This window comes from Capricornis sumatraensis, chromosome 17 (genome assembly GCF_032405125.1).
Source record: "Capricornis sumatraensis isolate serow.1 chromosome 17, serow.2, whole genome shotgun sequence".
In the NCBI taxonomy this organism is placed as follows: domain Eukaryota; kingdom Metazoa; phylum Chordata; class Mammalia; order Artiodactyla; family Bovidae; genus Capricornis; species Capricornis sumatraensis.
Window position 1 is genome coordinate 64,909,813 of NC_091085.1, and position 19,639 is coordinate 64,929,451.

The following is a 19,639-nucleotide window of genomic DNA, read 5'->3' on the forward strand; positions in this document are numbered from 1 at the left end:
GATGGACTTAAGAGGGTATTAGGCTAAATCAAAGTAAGTCAAACAGAAAAAGACATGATCTCATTTATATGTGGAATCTTATAAGCAAACCTAACAGAAAAGAAACAAGCTCATGGATATAAAGAACAGACTAGTGGTTACTCCTGGGAGAGGGAAAGGGGAGGGGCAGACAGAGACACGATGAGGATAGGAGCTGAAGCAGCACAAACCACTAGGTACAAAACTTGAAAAGCTACATGGATACATCGTCCAGCACAGTCAATATAGTCAGCATTTTATGATAACTAAAACTGGGGTACAACCTTTAAGACTGTGAATTACTATGTTGTACACCTGAAATTTATATAGTAATTCACATTAACTATATCTCAATTAAAAAAAATTTTAAGCCCTAAAAGTATCAGAAGAAAAAAATGACAAGTGGCAGGTACACATGTGAAAAAATTCAACCTTTCTCACACTAAGAGAAATGTAAATTCAAACATTTGGATACCATTTCTTATCAAAGTGACACCTAACATTTTGAAACAAGTTTGCTGATGAAACTAACAAAAAAAAAAGAATGGGCTGGTAAGAATGCTAAATAATATAACCCCATTTTCATTTACCTTTTGACACAGACACGTTTTGGCAGGAAACAAGCCGTCCTGCACTCACGTGGAATGTCATGCGCACAAGGCTTTTCACTACAGCACTGCAGCAGTGAAAGCAGAAACAGCCCAGCTGGTCCTCAATAAAGGACTAAGTGAGCGGATCACAGTGCACACAACGGGGCACCAGGAAAAAGGAGCACCTTTCCCATGCACTGACACGGACAGCCTTTCATGTTACGTCTTCAACGAGATGTGAGCATTCTCAGGTTCATTACAGGATTATTTCCACTAGCCAAGATATGGCCACAACTCAAATGCCCATCAGTGGATGAACGGATAAAAAAGGCATGGTATAGGGACTTCCTTGGCGTTCCAATGGCTAAGACTGCACTCACAACGCAGAGGGCCTATGTTTGATACCTGGTCAGCAAACTAAGATCCCACGTGCCACCAACTAAAGATCCTACATGCTGCAACTAAGACCCTGTGCAGCCAAATAAAGATTTTTTTTAAAAAGACATGGTGATAAGTCGCTTCAGTTGTGTCTAACTCTTTGCAACCCCATGCACTGTAGCCCACTAGGTTCTGCTGTCTATAGGATTTTCTAGGCAAGAATATTGGAGTGGGTTGCCATTTCCTCCTGCAGGAACCTGTGTCTCCTGCATTAACAGGCAGGTTCTTTACCCCTAGGGCCACCTGAGAAGGCCCTTAAAAGACATGGTATATATACCCAAAATACACAACACATAATAAAATATTATTCAGTCATGAGAAAGACGGAATTCCTGCCATTTTCAACAATGTGGATGGACTTTGACCATATTATGCTAAGTGAGATAAGTCAGACAAAGACAAGTGCTGTATGGTAACACCTACATGTAAAATCTATGTCAAACTTATTTTTAAAAAAACAGTAAAATGGTGGTTACCAGCAGGTAGGAGGCATGAAGGATACGATTGATGGTGTTTAAAAGTACAAATAAAAAATACAAAAGTATTTATCACTTGTCAAGTGATAAATAAATCACAGGGTTCTAATGCACGGTATAATGAAATACAGATAATAATACTGTACTATAATTACATAATATGATAAATATTGCTACAATGGCCATCATATTAAATATATAAATGTATCAAAGTAACACACTGTACACCTTAAACTTACACAATATGTCAAATTTACTCATTTAAAAAAAAAGATACACCATTAAGTGAAAAAAAAAAAAAAAGCCAACGTATGCAATAATGTTATAAAGTAATATGCTGACAAAAGTCCGTAGAGTCAAAGCGATGGTTTTTCCAGTAGTCATGTATGGATGTGGTCATAAAGAAGGCTGAGTGCCAAAGAATTGATGCTTTTGAACTGTGGTGCTGCAGAAGACTTCTGAGAGTACCTTGGACAACAAACAGATCAAACCAGTCAATCCTAAAGGAAATCAGTCCTGAAAATTCATTGGAAGGAGTGATGCTGAAGCTCTAATACCTTGGTCATTTGATCCAAAGAGCCAACCCACTGGAAAAGACCCTGATGCTGGGAGAGACTGAAGGCAGGAGGAGAAGTGGGCAACAGAGGATGAGATGGTTGGATAGCATCATCGACTCAACGGGCATGAGTTTGAGCAAACTCCAGAAAACAGTGAAGGACAGGGAAGCCTGGTGTGTTGCAGTCCATGGGGCTGCAAACAGTCAGACATGACTGAGCAACTGAACGACAACAATCTTTTGTTTAAAGGCGGGAAGTAAGAATAAGAACAGATATCATACTTTGTATTTACAATAAAGAAATACTGCAAGGCTAGACAAACTAAAAAATATCATTGCTATAGAATGGAGTGAACAAAAAAGGGTAGAAGACTTTGCAATGTACAACTTTATGTTAGCTTGATGTCAATGTATTAGTCAAATATATTAAATTACAAAATAAAACCCACTCATTTATGGATTAAAAAATTAAAATCACAAATATACATACACACATAACTATCTAGAAAAACAAACCATAAACAAAGTTCATTGAAGAATAAGTGATAAATTGAAAAAATATTTAAGAACAAGGACAAGCTTATTTCCTTAGCCCTTATTTTCAACCACAGAAGATAACAACCCAAAGAACCTGAGGAAACTATTCGCAGAGAAAGAAAAACAAGCACCTAATAACACAAAAGGCTGTATATTGTCACCCTGCTTATTTAACTTATATGCAGAGTACATCATGCGAAAGGCCAGGCTGGATGAAGCACAAGCTGGAATCAAGATTGCCAGGAGAAATATCAATAACCTCAGATATGCAGATGACACCACCCTTATGGCAGAAAGTAAAGAAGAACTAAGGTTTTCTTGATGAAAGTGGAAGAGGACAGTAAAAAAGTTGGCTTAAAACTCAATGTTCAGAAAACTAAGATCATGCCATCCAGTCCTATCACTTCATGGGAAATAGATGGGGAAACAGTGGAAACAGTGTCAGACTTTATTTTGGGGGGCTCCAAAATCACTGCAGATGGTAACTGCATCCATGAAATTCAAAGATGCTTGCTCCTTGGAAGGAAAGCTGATCAACCTAGACAGCACATTAAAAAGCAGAGATATTACTTTGTCAACAAAGGTCCATCTAGTCAAAGCTTTGGTTTTTCTAGTATTCTTGTATGGATCTGAGAGTTGGACTATAAAAGCACCAAAGAATTGATGCTTTTGAACTGCGGTGTTGGAGAAGACTCTTGAAAGTTCCATGGACTGAAAGAAGATCCGACCAGTCTATCCTAAAGGGACTCAGTCCTGAATATTCATTGGAAGGACTGATGCTGAAGCTGAAACTCCAATACTGTGGCCACCTGATGCAAAGAACTGACTCACCAGAAAAGACCCTGATGCTGGGAAAGATTGAAGGCAGGAGGAGAAGGGGATGACACAGGATGAGAGGGTTGGATGGCATCACTGACTCGATGGACATGAGTTTGAGTAAGCTCCAGGAGTTGGTGATGGACAGGGAAGCCTGGTATGTTGCAGTCCATGGAGTCGCAAAGAGTCGGACATGACTGAGTGACTGAACTGAACTGAATAACACAGTGAAAAAATATAAAATTTTATAAACGAAAACAAAAACAATGGTGAAACACCATGGCCACCTAGCAGACAGGCATGAGGAAGCAGTCATTACACTTTTGTATACATACTGTCATATACTTTTAGTGAGATTATAACCCAGTGAAACCTTTTTGGAAGGCAATCTGGCAATACTTATCAATATGTAAAGCATCTGTAGCCTCCAATCCAGTGATTACCGGTAAGTTACCCTGCAGATATACTTGTATAAGTCCGTCTCAGTATCTGCTCAAGGATACTGCTTTGCAGTACTGTTTTTAATAACAACAAAAAACCCGAATGTGCATCACCAAAGGCCCTAATAAATAATCATACAGCCACGCAGTGCAATACTACACAGGCTGAAAGAGAACAGGGTTTACCTATAAGCACTAATACAGAAAGACCCCAAAACATGTTGTTATTAGGTGAAAAAGCAATGTGTGTGCAAAATGTGACAGGAACTAGAGGTAGGGCAACAGGGAGGAACACTTCAACTTCTTTTTGGATATCTCTTGTTTTACATTTTATACTTTTGTGCTCTGTTTGCATTTTAACTACTAACTTTTTTTAAGCCCAGTATTTAAAAATACATGATGGCAATTACTTGCCAAGTATTTACTGAAAAGAGAAGTTCCTCTGGCATATCTACAAGGTTTCCTAATATTTCTGTGCAACAACAGGGAGGAGGGTGACAAAGACAATTCTAACCAACAGTGTAAAACCAGCAGCACACTTGCACGTCATCAAAAGCCGTATGTTCAAGCTCATGAGATATGAGACATGAGCGTGCAAATAAATCAGATGCACCGTTCTCTAAGTGCCTCTGCGGAGTATTACATAAACAGCCTTGGATCCTGGGTACAGCCCAGGAGAGACCACACAGTTCTGGATTCACCACTGATGAACGAGTCAACCTCAAGGAAATCACTTGGCTTCTCTGAACTTCAGTTTCCTGATCTGAAGGGTGTGTGTGTGTCTGTGTTTGTGTGTGTCTGTGTCTGTTTGTGTGTCTGTGTGTACCTCAGTTTCCTGATCTGAAGGGGGTGTGTGTGTCTGTCTGTGTTTGTGTGTACCTCAGTTTCCCGATCTGAAGGGTGTGTGTGTGTGTGTGTGTGTGTGTGTCTGTGTGTCTGTGTGTCTGTGTGTGGCAGGGTGAGGCTACCAGATTGTTCTGCAGTGCATGATTCTAATGGAGAAGTACTGCAAACCTCTGCATAGCTCTATGGAAAAAAGCCTCACTGGTAATTTGGCATGTAGGAATCACACTCAAGCTGCTCTTCTGTTATCTCTGCAGGATCTCAACAAACACACCTCAGCTATGACATACCCCATAGACAGCTTAGCTCAATTACTAGAGGCCAAAATAAAGATCCATCAGTGGTGTCCAACTAATGCCAAACCCAAACAACAGAGTTCGTGTTGTTAGAGTAATAAAATGATCGTATTTAAGATTTCAGCCCTAATTTTTTTTTAATGGCATATGCGTATAAAGCGCCCATCAGCTCCATTACCACAGTTCTGTCCTACCTCTGAAGATCTGCAACCATGCCATGACATGAACACCAACATCTGAAATATCTCATGGTCCCAATGTTCAAGCAAGTGGGAAGATTTTGGAGATTCAGACTTCACAATACAATGGAAGTTAGGAGCATGAGAGGTGGTATACGATATCATGGCCATTTAAACTATTAGACTCTTCTTACCCATAAACAGTGTTGGATCCCAGGTACGGCCTAGGAGAGACCACCACAGTTCTGGATTCACCACTGATGAACGAGTCAACCTCAAGGAAATCACTTGGCTTCTCTGAACCTCAGTTTCCTGATCTGAAGGGGGTGGGTGGGTGTGTGTGTCTGTGTCTGTGTGTGTGTCTGTGTGTGTGTGTCTGTGTCTGTGTGTGTAACCCAGTTTCCCGATCTGAAGGGTGTGTGTGTGTCTGTGTGTCTCTGTGTGTCTGTAAATCCACAGTTGCCAGTACACAAAAGGAATTCTATGAGCCCCAGAGAGAAACATATTACCATAATTTAATCTCACATAGTGTGTGAGCGCCAGGCGAAGGTAGACCCTGACTTTTATTTTTCTATTTGCGTATTTGTCAAAAGATTATCTCTGTCTGTCCTCTTTTCACTGTTTCCTTTGAATCAAGCAGAGCCAAAAGGAAAAGTAGGCCAAGTATATTTAATATTTTACACCAAACAAGTTATTTGCTTAAGATGGCTTGGCCAGCCTCGTGTCTGGCACTAAAACCCAGCCCGACAGTTCCAGTAGGAATTAAACACCAGTTTTAATGGGTGCTGTGTTCCAATGCCTACTAATGCATTGAGGGTTATTGGCCAACTTCTTCACATAAAGACAAGGATGAGTGTATGTGTGTGAACATGTGTGTGTGCCCACGTTTATGTATGGAGGGATTACAGGGGGGAGCTGGCCACAGCTGCTTAATTTTTGTCAAGCTGTTTTTTTTTTCCTTAATAGGGAGGAGGGTTGCTTACCATCCTCGTAAGCTGCCACCGCCAGAGAGCTGTTTATCCTCACAAAGGAGACATATGGCTGCATTCCAGGCTCATCCTCCTCAAACTCCGATTCCAGGAAGGGGGCTGTGTAGTCCCAGGTGCGGGTGTCCCACACCCTCACGTCCCCTGACGTGTATCTGGAAAAGAAGGACACACTTGGTTCCAAATGGGGAGTGAATAGCAGGACCACGGGGGAGAGCCTGTGGGAGCCTTAAGGCGCCAGTGAAGGAAGACTAGGCAGGTAGGGACCCACTGCTGCAACACCGCTTACACGGGTCACCCCAACAGGAGAGAACGGCACCTCGGCAGCACAAAGGCTGAGAACACGCTCCCTGCTCTCGTGGCACAATGGTGACAATTTCAAAGGAGAATGCTGTAATTAAAACAGTGGAGAGCAAGATCTCCTTGCCTTCCTTTTTGACTATTATACCCCTTCTGCTACCTTAAGTCCTCCCAGTAAAGGGATCACTAGCAGAAATGTGCAGAAGCCACACTATTTACACATATACACACACAGGGCTAATGGTCTTACAGGCGCAAGCTTTCTAATACCTCATCCATGCATCAGATTTGACTGATTAAAGTCCCTAAAGACTAATTGATTTGCTGAAACAATTAAATCTTGCCTTCAGCAGCCAGTGCTGCCTCTCATGAAAAGCTCTTGCCGAAATGCATGACGCTCCTTGGTTTCACCCACTTAGAGCGCGGGAGCACTCACTCTCTCCTATCACTCCTGCCACTCCAACAAATGACTCTCTCCATCACGACCGAGGCAGGGCCAGAACCTGGGCAGACACCAGGCCCCGGGGACAATGGAATGGCCAGATGACGAGGAGGCCTTTATGCAGAGTTCCTCACAGCTGCCACAGAGGGTCTGCTTCAACACCGCAGCACCTGTGCCGAGGCATGTTAGATACAGGGTCAGAGCCTCAGGATGAACCCACACAAACACAAAGACATGCAGACAACGGGCAAGGTGTTTGGTCTTCCTGAGGCCAAGCCACAGTTCGTTCCTTCAGGGTTTCTTTCATCTCACATTACAAGTGAAGAAACAAAAAAGGGAACTGCGAAACTTACTTAACCACTGACGTCTATGACGTGATGCATCTATGAAGCAGCTGTAGATCAGTCTCTCGCATGAAGTTTCTTAATAAATTAAGGTTACTCTGATTCGGGAATGCTTCACTTACTAAATGCAGCGATGTTTTCCTCACACTATTAGTTGACAACGAATATACACACCGTGAATTCAGAGGTCATCCTGTCACGCACCTTCTCTATGGACCACTGGGCTCTCTCCCTGTACGATGGCACCCAGGGAGCGGGCGTGTGAAGAGGCAGGCAGGAGAGATATGCTGTCTAAAATTGGACTGATGGGCCTCTGACCACTGATCCTCCAGCAAACAAAAACGCTCACTTCATTGTCAGTAAGCCTGGTGACACACAAGCAAAGGCAAGATATTGAAATCGCCAGGGCCAAAGCATGGCCGCTGGCTCCCAGACCCTCCAGACAGTGCTCCAGATCATGTGACCTCAACGAGGACACCTCAACAGGAACACACACTCCACTGCACCCTAACTACCTGGCTGACTCTGATACCCTAAGGATGACTACACCATTCCCTGGAATAAGGCCACTTGCTTAGCAACAGACATACTCAAGAGACAACATGTGTGAATTTCTAGGCTGTGTATGCTTAGATTCTGTGCGAAAGGAACTGGCCAATCCACAAAAGGCTGCTGAGAAGGATGGCAACATCATTCAGAAATAGAAGTGGCAGACAGACAGAGGCGACTTGGGAGCTTTGAGAGAAAGAACTACACAAACCAGGAAAATGTATTTCCTTTCTGTCCGTCTGTCATTCTGCTTCTTGTGACCTGCATATGCGACCACACCAGTCATCTTCAAGGCCTTTGTGGTGCCCCCAAGGGGATAAGAGGGCAGCATTTGGGGGGCTTGAAACCCACCATTTGCAAGCTCCCTTTACACAAGGAGTTCCAAGGTAAAGCAACGGTGACCAAATCCAAACCTAAAAGCTGCTATACCCCACAAGCGTGAGCCATGAAACAGTCTGCCTCTCTCTTTTGGGGGAAGAGCGACAGAGGGCAGAGGCCGCAGAGGAGCATCCATTAATATCGGGGAGGCTCCTGACTGCCTTTTCTTCCAAGAAGTTGTCCCCTTCATGCTGCAGCTCACTCACCTAAAATTAAACACACGCTCTCCTCAAAAAGCCTTGGCCTGCGACCAAACTGGCCTGTTGCAAGTTCTTGATTTTGTCAGAGACAGAACTCGTTCCAGGTCACCAGTGCAAAACTGGGGGGGCTCCTCAACGCCCCTCTGCCATCACGCACACATCACCACACTACTTACTACACGTGCGGTCCACACCTTTCCTGGTCTCCTCACTCCCAGGCTGCCTCAGGACCTGGCCCACCCCTCACCCCTCAGCCGCCCCACAACAGCCTCCCCACTCCCAAGCCTCGCTCACCTTCGGCCGCTCTGCACCAGCCAAGCCCTCAGAAATGCTTGACTACGTGGCTCTCTCTCCCTTTCTCCCTCCACCCTCCACACCAGACCACGGGTGCTACCATTTTCCAGGATAGCAACGTGGACTCTCCTCTGGAGGCAGCTGTCTGTGCAGTCATCTGACTGTTCACCTCCCCTATGAACCCATGAGCTTCTAAGGCCAGGGGCTGGGTCCTGCCCCCCGCTGTTGATCTAGTGATCAGAACAGTTGAACTAAAATAGCGCTTGACACCTAGGGAGCTCTTTGTAAATCCTGAGGCCTTAACAACACACTGAATGAAGCTTTAACTATCAGCCAGGCACTGAGATCCCTCCACAAACTTGCCTCACTCCTCTCCCAGCCTCATTTTCTCCTCTTCCTTAGCAGGAGCCAGTCTCTTGCCAGGACGGTCGGTCACTGCCTTCCACAGCATGGCTGCCTCTGCACCTCGGCTCCCGATTACCCACCTTTGTGGAGCCCCTTCCCTCCTCATGACCCAGCCAGGTAGGCCAACCTTAGCCACACATTAGAATCCCCTGGGATGCGTTTAAACTCCCAAAACCAAAGGCGCACCAGATCAATGAAATCTCATCCTCTGGGGGTGGGACCAGACAACGCTGTTCCCAATGAGCTACCCAGATTGAGAACCACTCACCTCACTCAAGCCTGTGCTGTGCTGTGCTTAATCGCTGTCGTGTCCGACTCGTTTCAGCCCCACGGCTGCAGCCCACCAGAATCTGTCCATGGGGTTCTCCAGGCAAGAATACTGGTGTGGGTTGCCAATTCCTTCTCCAGGGAATCTTCCCAAACCAGGGATTGAACCCAGTCTCCTGCATTGCAGGAGGATTCTTTATCAGCTGAGCTACCAGGGAAGCCCTCACTCAAGCCTAATAACGTCTAAAGGTCTAGCCCAGGCCTCCCTTCTCCATGACACCTCTCTGCCTCCACTACTGTGCCCCTGAATCTGAAGAAATGGTGTTCCCTGCTGCATCCCATGTGTCCTCCACTTGACCGTGAAGGCCCTACCGCAGTGCCACAGCCTCCACCACAGCGCCTCACACACAGCTGAGAAGGGGGTCCCCAGGTAACAGCCCAACTGGTTTGAGTGGCACCGCCTTCTCTCCGCTGTGCCACTTCCAGTGCTCGTGGTCAGTGACACACCCAGAACACACACATCGAGACGCATGAGACGTCTCCCACTTACTTCCAGACTGATTAAAACCTCTCTACAAAACACAGAATAAATTACATTATTTCAGCAAATATAAAACTTTCTGTAGATATCCATCTAAGTCAACTCCATTCTTTATGGCCAAAGAGCATGATAACAGCATAAATGTTTTGCTGCAAAAAGACTCACGAGGCAAATGCAAAAGACGCCGTGCTCCTTTAAGATGGGAACGGAGAATAAATGCCCTGCTTCAGCAGGCACTACGTGCTGACTCAGCGACAGGCTCTAGAGTGTGCCACATGAAAGCAACCACAGCAGGGGCGCTTGGACACCACGGTCATGAACTCGTGCTACAGAAGCGGAGGTCTTCCTGAGGAAGAGACACTGGCTGGGGCAGAGGGGCCTGGACAGACTCTCGGTGCAGTTTCAAAGTGCTTCCCAACACTGGCCAGGAGAAGCAAGGACAGAGCTGGAAGGGGCGAGGGCTGATTTTTCTCCAGAGCTCCAGATGTCTTTACGGCTGCCTAATGACAATTACACTCAACCAATTAAGACACCACTATGACAGTTACATTGTCAGGGAGCCTCTGGACCCCAATGTTGATGGTTCTCTAATTAGTGCCTGTGCAAAGTACAATGGCAACTAATGTATTAGCTGATGTAAGAACACTAACGAAACGCTAAGGAAGAAAGAAGCCTTTTCCAAACAAGGAAGGCTGCCCCAGCCCACGGCACGCGTCAGTGAAGCTGTATGCTTTTCCCAGTCTTTCTCCTGCTTGGCAAGGTTGAGTTTACCTCCAAATAAACAGGTCAGAGACCACAGCTGATTTTTTTTGTCGAAAGAATGGGAAGAGAGCCTCTTTCAAGCTCGGCACGCCAGAGCAATTGCCAATTTCAAATTATTTACCACCGAAGAGCTTTCATTAACTAGTACATTTCCAATAAGCAGACCACTTATTTGGACCAAGAGACCTGAAGAAAAACGGAGAAACGTTGTACAGCTAAAAACCACCTTTAACCTTTTTTCCCATCTAAGTAGCCAAGCGGGGGAGGGGATGGTTCCATTTTGCTTCCAGGTGCCAGTGCTAAATTTGCTGAAAACAATTTTTTCAAGGTTCTTCATCACAACCAGGGGCATTGTTTTCATTTAAGAATCTGGGCATAAGGTTAAGTGACTCAGCCAAGGTCACAAGAAACATTTTAGTGGCACAGCTGGGATCAACCTGGGTCCCCAGGCTTTTCTCTAACCGCTGCTTTAGCCAACAAGTCACTGCCTTCTCCAATGACAGTGTCTTGGAAACAAATATGGCTTTTAAGAACCATTCTCATTTGAGTGCAATACAAGGAATTTATCCTTTTCAATACTCTTAACTCAGGCTTGCAGGACACTGCCCCTGACCCTAACTCATCAGTTCTACCACTATAGCTCAACTGGAAGTCAAGAAGCCAATGATGAAAAAGCTCCATGTGCTGGCAAGGGGTGTGGGACTGGGCAGATGCAAAGGTGCCTCCCACATGGGAACGGTTAAACTTCACTCTCGGGATTTCCTGGGCAGTCCAGTGGTTGAGACTAAGTTTTGCAATACATGGGGTGTGGGTTCAATTCCAGGTTGGGGGACTGAGATCCCACATGCCTCCTCACAGCCAAGAAAACCAAACCATAAAACAGGAGCAATACTGTTACAAATTCAATAAAAACTTTAAAACTGGTCCACATAAAGAACAAAAAAAAAAGTCTTAAAAAAACTTCACCCTCTACAGGACCATGCTCAAACTAAATCACAGATTCCTTCTGATCAAGTACTCACGGCAGCCAAAAGGAGCCTAGATATGGGGGCCTCAGGCCAGCAAAGCCAATGGTTTCATCTGTGTGTCAGACCCAATAAATCAGTGGTGGCTGCCTACGGCCCTGCACTGAGGGTTCTGAAGCTGTACTGTGCCCAGCTCACTACACGGACTTCCCAAGTCCACCGCTGGTTTGGGAGTGAGCAGGGGCAGCATGTGTGTAAGTCATGAGCACCCTTCCTCCACACAACACTGGACAACTCCTCGCTGTCCCTTCCAGACTCAGCTGAGGAGTCACTTCTCAGGAGAAACCTGCCTGGCTCGGAGCCTACCCTGGTGCCTCTCCCATGTGTCACGGCGTCTGCTCTACCCCTACCCTGCCTCTCTCACACTGGCCTGTGACCACCAGTGACTGTATCGCTTCGGCCTGTGAGCAAGGGAGGTGTACCCCTCCCTGCAGTGTTCCTCTGTGCTTAGTACATGCTCACAAATCTGACTTAAACTTAGAAGATGAAAGTGGTTTAAAGACTACAATGCAACTAGGCCGACGCCCCTACAAGTGCAGTGCCCACATTTCAAAAAATGTTTATGCCCTTAACATGCAGAGGTTTTAGGAGCTAGTCACATACTCCATACTTTCTTCAATAATACCAAAGATTACAAATCAATGAAAGCAAGAGTATTTACTGTTTTCTATGAAACACAACTGTGTTGTTATTATGCAATTAACAAAATGAACTCAATCCCACAGTGCAGTCTTTCTGTGGAAATGCACTGCTGCAAACATCAAGTGCAGCTTAAGATGCATCAATTGAGAAATAATGAACATCTTAATGGACCTTATGAGATCCATGCACTACACACTTAAAACTGTTTTCCATACATCTTGGTTAATCACAATCAATAGAGTCAGAGTCAATGATGATTATGCAGAGTTATTGTAGCTGTGGCCCTTCCCATTATTCCTTGGAGAACCCGAGATGGATAAATGCAGCCATGAGTTCACCAGTATTTATTAAGGATATTCTAGAGCTCCTTCATTAAGGTTATAATAAATGTGAAGCTCTCCTCTGGTCTCTTATCAATATCTTACCTCAGACTTATTTACCAGAAGAGCATGTACACCTCACAGCAGAAAATAAATAAATAAAAAGTATTTTTAAGAAGAGGTCCCTAACGGGTAATGATTGGATTCCTTATGGGAAACAGTCCAACATCATAATAAGCAGCAGCACAAAATCCATATAACACAAGGTTGAAAGGAAAACTGTCAGGAGAAAGAGTTTGTTTCTTTTAAAGGGGGAAAGATAAAGCAAGTCCTTAGTAAGTGTAAATACAGGGTGACATTTATCTAAGGCCATTTCTATCACCAATCTGTATTTACAAGGCATCTGCTATCATCTCAAGAGCCTCAAAGTAATCCTAGGCATTCTATTATCTAGTTTTATACATTCACACGAAGCTAGCAGAACATCAAAAACACCACCTTGAGGTCTTCAGCTCCTGAACAGAAGTGTTTTAGAATTCAGGGCAAATACACACTACTTCAGATCAAAGCCATATTTTGGCATGGTTTGTGGTCAATACTAAGGGACATTTTTAATTACTGGGAAAAGTGGTGGGAAAATGGCTAAAAGCAAGACATTTCAAGATTACCTTAGACACATGCCTACATCTGAAGTATTATTTTCCAACAGTTCTTAGCTATAAACAATGACAACAACAACAACAACAAAAAAAAACAATGATAACATTCCAAGAAAAGTGTCGATAGGCAAAGTGAACCCAGAGATTCAGACACCCAATTTAACATATGTAGGTTGGAAGCTCAAAATGTTGCTTCGTGTCTACAGAAGACTGGCAAGCCTCTCGACTATCCAGGTCGTGTGGACAGAGTTTTAGTCATAATAAAAGCCAGAACAACAGCTAGAGGTCGCTTTGGCTGCTAGAGACATGTAGGCAGTTTTGCTCTGTGTCCTACTTGCCTCAAAGGGAATGGAGATGGGGAAAATCAATGCAGACCAAACGGGACAACAGAGAACTTCTTAGGGAAAGACGACCGCTAACACCTGGCGACACTCAATGATAGAGATTTCCCGCCAACCATACTCGGGGGTGAAGAGAAACACGGATACACAGTCACCATTCTTTCCAGTACAGATAGGAAGCGTACCCTAAAAAGGCAGATCACCATGGAAGAAAACGGAAGAGGGGTAGGAGGAGCATTCAGGAGTACTGAGAAAAACCTTGACACAGAAAGGGGACTTGATACTCTTTTTAAATCCAAAGAGAGGGAACATGGTCCTCTAATGTGAACAGAAAAGTGTGCTTTCCTATGCAAACTGAAATGCTTCAGACTTATGAATCTTAAGTAACAGTGCGGAGGGAGTTTATTGCAAAACACACCACGGTATACTCCTGGGCATCTGATAAAAGCTTCTGGTGAGCTAATAGCTTAATGGCCAGCACAAGGCCTCCAGTGAGCCCCCTGGCTGACTCTCCTCCAAGTTGTACCTGAGATGCTCTCCTTCACTAGATGGCAGTAAAGCAAACATTTCTGGCAAAGTATACCTAGCCCTGCATCTCAGGTTATAATGTGACCTTTCTGAACTCATGATGTCATCTGTTTTCAACACCTGTTACTCTCAGTGTGACTGTGGAGAAAGAGGACCCTCTAGGTCTCACAACACAACACAGGACAGGGACGCTGTCACAGCCTCGTCCCTTCTGGTCTTTTCCCTCAATGATAAACATGTCATTTGGGAGACATTCTACAACTCTCAGGGCTCTCACCATGAAAAGAGAAAAAGAAAGAAACAACCACCACGCTTCCTAACCACTTATTATCAACCAACTTTCCAGGTAACATCGCCTTCTAAGCCCAAGGACGGCACACACTAAACCTCACCGTGTTTCAGGAACGCTACCAGATCACAGAGGAAATGCAGACAGAGGCTCAGCTCTGACAGAAAGAGAAAGGTGGCTTATGTACACAGACCGGTGGCTTCTCAGCACAAGTTGCTCTCGGGTTAAAAAAATGGGAAACCTTAGCGGGCAAAAAAAAGTCTAAGTACACGCTGTGTTTGAATCACACACTTGGTCACAGTCGCAGGGACTTCCAACAGCAAAGAGAAAACTGTTTCTGGCATCTTCTGGCATGCTGCACACACTGCCGGGTGGCCACCCAACACCGGAGAGGTGTGAGGGGGGACCCGAGAAGGAGTCTGCGAGTCAAAGGTGCAGCAAGGCGGCTCGGGGAGCACAGTGTGTGGGGGGGTCTTCCTTCTGTGTGTGCCTGCCCCGAAGTCTCCTGGGTGCTGGGACTGGTGTTCTTTAGGCTCTGTGGTTACACAAGCTCTTCATACACAGCCCATACACACCACTGTCAGAGGAGCACAGTCAACAAGAGCCAACTCTTGCTATTTATGGCACTGACCGAGAACGGGAAGGTACACTCAGGAGAGCGGGTCTGAGGGATGGTTTAGAGACTCCACGCAAAAAAGTTAAATGGGAAAGAACTTGAAGATTATTAAAGGCGTTTTAAGATAATTTTTTTTTTTTTTAATTTTGGCCACACCATGCAGCATGTAGGATCCTAGTTCCCTGACCAGGGATCAAACCTGGCTTCCCTGCAGAACCTTAGCCACTGGACTGCCAGGGAAGTCCCTAAAATAATTCCTTAATCTGGAAAAGATAAAAATCCAGCCACCTAAATCCAGTAACATGCATTTGAAAACAGAAACATAAACAGCACACACCAAAACCCATACTGGGAACTGTGCTAGCAAGCTGGAAATCAGGCAGCTTTCTCTCCTCCACTTTCTAATAGTTTTGCAAAGACAACATGGTCTTACTGCTGTTTTCATTTTTAACAGAAAAGAAAGGTCCATACATGTCATAAAGGAAAACAAAATGACACTATAATAATAGGCCATCTGAGCATGGAGCCAGGGCTGGAGACGGCGGCGAGGGGCAGGGCGCTCACGTGCCCCCTGCAGAAGCACAGCGGGGCGGGCAGGGCACATGTATCAACCCCACTCCCCAGACCTCGGGAGCCTCCACGACCTCACGCAGGAGGAGCATTTCAGAACAGAATCTATAAAGTTCCTTCCAGGTTTCAAACTGTGTGATTCTAAGTTGAAAAGAACTAGGAAATCAGAACAGACAAAAGAAGTCAGGAATTCCTCCAGTTTCTCATGTAACATATAGTATACAAGTCGGGGGAAGGGAATCTATTAAGTGTTAACACTCTTCTTCAGATTAAAAAATGTATTAGTACTACAGGGAGCTTAACGAAATAGTACATAACACCTCTACTTTTAAAAGATGCTTACAAATCAACTGGGCATTTACATGACTATAAAGTTTAAAAATAAAATAACAACATAAGACAAAAATGTTTCAGTGAAGCCTCAAAGCCGTGTGGTTAGCTGCCCCATGAGCTGCAGATAATCACTTCCCTGGGAGGCATGAGAAGGCGAGATGTTGGCATGGGAGGCAGAGTTAATAGGCTAGCGTGCCATGGAAGCTGTAGGAGGCAGCAAGACTCGAGCTAAGCCCTAAAAAATGGAGACAGGGTTTCTTTTGGAGGTGATGAAAATGTTCAAGAATTAGATAATGGTGGATAGTTACACAACCTTGTGAATGTAGTAAAAATCACTGATTTACACAATTAAAAGGGTGAATTTTATGGTGTGTAAATTGCATCTAAAGTTTAAAAGACATGGTCAGAGGTAACTAGGACAGTATGGGGGGAGAAAAACCAAAGGTACCCTGGGAAGAGTAATGAGGAGAAAGGGAAGGTTGGAAACAAATTTCAAAGGGCTCCAAGCATCAGGAAAAGGTAACTGGAAATTATCATCCATGAGATAGAAGGGAAACAAACACTCATGGACAAGAGGGAAAGATCAAAAGCTTTGAGAATAATGTCTGCTTCCTCTGGTGGAAAACAAGCCTCAGGTGAGAGGCATCCACGTCCTGTTCATTTGACAGGGACTCGAGTGTCTCAGAGTTTATGAGCAAATAAGCATTTGATGGGTACCCTGGTTCTGTGTGAAAAGAAGACTAAGAGAGAACCAAGACTGGGTTAACTCTACCTTTCCGTGTAACACACATCAGTCTAAATCTAGGCAATGCAACTCCAAACCAGGAACACCTACATAGAAGACTGAAAAACTGAGAAGAAGCTGGGAAAAGATTCTGCAACAGAATCTTCAATTATATAATTAACAAGTTTAAATGCAGATATGGAACATAGGTTACCTGCAGATATATAAAACTAAGCCTCTGAACAGATTCCACTTGCATAAAAAATAGAGAAGGAAGGAAGGGAAGAAGAAAAACAGGAAAAATGCAAAAGAAGTAAATGAGAAAGAAATGGTGGGGTAGCCACTGTCTCTTTAAGAAGCTCCTTGGAGATACATAACTGCAGAAAGCCTGGTGAATACAACATTGATTGAGAATGAGGTAACCGCAAACACCGCTGTTCTCAAATGAAAAGGGATTCAAGATCTGACCCAGAAAACAAGCATCGTAACCACCAGATAAAATTTTAATGATAAACACAAGATGCTGTATATACAAGCAAGATTGAAGTATCTGAGGCTAGGCCATCAACGTAAGGTTCTCTTAAAAACAGGGGCTGTGAGGAGCCTCTCTGACCCACAGATCAAGTTTCATCTCATCGATCCACGAAACTCTGCCATTGCTGTGCTTTGTGCGGGCATAATCTGTGATGCTGAGCAGGCCTCAGGGGAATGGAGAGACAGGAAAAGAAGGACTGGTATCTGGACACATGGCCAGGCTGCCTTTCGTAAGGTCCACGTCCGGATGAGAAATTCATTATTGGCTTTCGAGAGTCATCTTCCCTATTTCAATTCCTTTTATGGCGTTCAGTTCAGTCTCAACAGTCTGTTCTCAAAGGCCTCTAACCAGGAAACCCCTGTAAGCTAGAATGATCCTAGTCCCTCTGGGAGTTACTAAGGAATCTCAGAATTAGCAGGTGAAAAGGACCTTACCTAGCATGAGCTCTCAGGCCCACACTTGAGTGATGGGGACAGAAGCCTAGTGCCACACTGATAACTGGATGGACAGAATTCTAGATTTCTAGTCCATTAATTTTTCTAAAAGTGACAGTTTTATGGCACTGCCAAGAAGGGCATTAACCTCGAAATCACGGCCAGGAAAACACAAGCTAAAGCATAGTGTTGCTCCTAAGGCCTAACCTGTTTAGAGCAAAACACTTCTACAAAGGTGCTACGAAACCACAAAGTATTAAAATGATCTCTTTGAAATTTCAATTCAAGCAATACTCTTCAAGGAATGCTTCTGAAGGAGCTTTCTTTCAAAGGAAAAGGCTTTCCTATGACTATGTTGTTAAGTCCAAGGTTTCTGTTTGTCCATCCAGGGAGAAACTTCTTTTGGGCAGCTCACTTCATAGTCAATCCAGACCCAGAAGTTTAAGTGTCCTGGTCTCTATGGCATTAGGTACACAACGTAAGACTCTAGTTCAAGACATACTGTTAATCCAAAAAGAAAATTACTGCCTTAGTATACATTAAAGAAACACATAAAAACACCTCTCTGATAAAACATGAAGAATTCATGAAAGTGGTTTTTGGAATAGAAGCCAAATTCACAGAAGCTAAAATTAAATTTCTCGGCAATGGAGACAGATATGTAATAAAATGCCTATTTCAGGACAAGTTAACTGCAAATACGATCTGTGTGGTAGAGAAGGAAGATTACCTGTGTGGCCACAACCCTTCCTCATAATGAAGGCTTCAGAATGAGAAATCAAGAATAGGACCCGTTTTTGCCAACACTTACTATTCTTGAGTTTTTTATGTCTTCATAAAGAACAAACTGTTGGCCTTAATGAAAATCTAACATAATAACATGCCACAAGAGTCATTTAAAAGCTCAAAAGATATGAGACAAATGGATTACAGAGCCGCCCCACCCCACTCGCTTCAGAGCCCTCGACTACTGGAGGACACAGACAGGGGCTCCGTCTTATCTCCACGTGGGCTGTGAGTGGGAAGGCACGTGCTCCCAAAGGTAGAATGAGGTGGCTGAGACACAGAGGGTAGTCCGTGAAAAGTGAAAGACCTTAGGATGAAGAGTATTAAATGAAAAACTGTTTTTGCTTACCCAGCAATGACAACGCCATCGTGAGAATGCACATCACATAAAACTGCGTCGGGAATGTGTTCCAGCTCACTCACAGCGCCTTTGCGATTCTGCATGAGAAAAGGGGTGTGGTTTATACTATTCTCGGGATGGCAGGGAGACAAAGCATTTTGCTCTCATCTATATTCCACGGTGGGTTACCTACAGCATGGACTGTGTCCACAGTTAAAGAGACTCAAAAGGACACAGATGACAATCACTATGTTAAGCTACTAGCACTTCCAAGCTGCACACACTGAATGGAACTAGACTGTGAGACACTGGCCCACCCCCTCGGGGCTTACAGGACATAAACTACTTCACTCTGCAGAGGCTACCAGTGAAGAAACACATAAAGTGTATTTAAAAAGTCCAGTTTGGTGGAGAGAAAGTAGTTAATGGTATTTTACCTGCTAACAGCTCTTGTAAGTGCTCTCAGAATAAAATTAAAACATATATACAACAAAATAAAAATCAGGGTGGGGGGGGAAGGAGAGAAGACTTTATTTCTGATTGAGAGGTCAGAGGTTCATGGAAATGGTTTATAAAGGAAACCCTAAAACCCTTAACACAGTAGCTCCTGAGGTAGGTGAAGAGAGGCAAGAGGAAGATATATTTTCCAGTGTATGCCCTTTGATGACTTTTGATTTATTGTATCATGATTATTTATTGATTCAAAATACACACAAATAACTATTTTTAAAATAAAGGGAATCTGGAGGTATAGAAAGTATTTGCATGTGGGATGTTGGGAAGGGTGGGACAGTTATGCAAGCATGCATAAAGGTATTCAAGAATATCAAGCCATCAGAA

At 44.1% G+C, this 19,639-nt stretch overlaps 1 protein-coding gene across 3 annotated transcripts in view; it reads right to left on the bottom strand.

Moving 5' to 3' along the window:
* Positions 1 to 19,639, bottom strand: part of FBXW8 (F-box and WD repeat domain containing 8) — a 120,433-nt gene that overhangs the window by 64,733 nt on the left and 36,061 nt on the right. For all 3 annotated transcript variants that reach the window (XM_068990028.1, XM_068990029.1, XM_068990027.1), the window contains exons 4-5: positions 18,809 to 18,897; positions 6,173 to 6,330 (exon numbers count right to left, since the gene is read on the bottom strand). In XM_068990028.1, the coding sequence (XP_068846129.1) occupies positions 6,173 to 6,330; positions 18,809 to 18,897 (247 nt within the window). The remainder of the gene's footprint in view (positions 1 to 6,172; positions 6,331 to 18,808; positions 18,898 to 19,639) is intronic.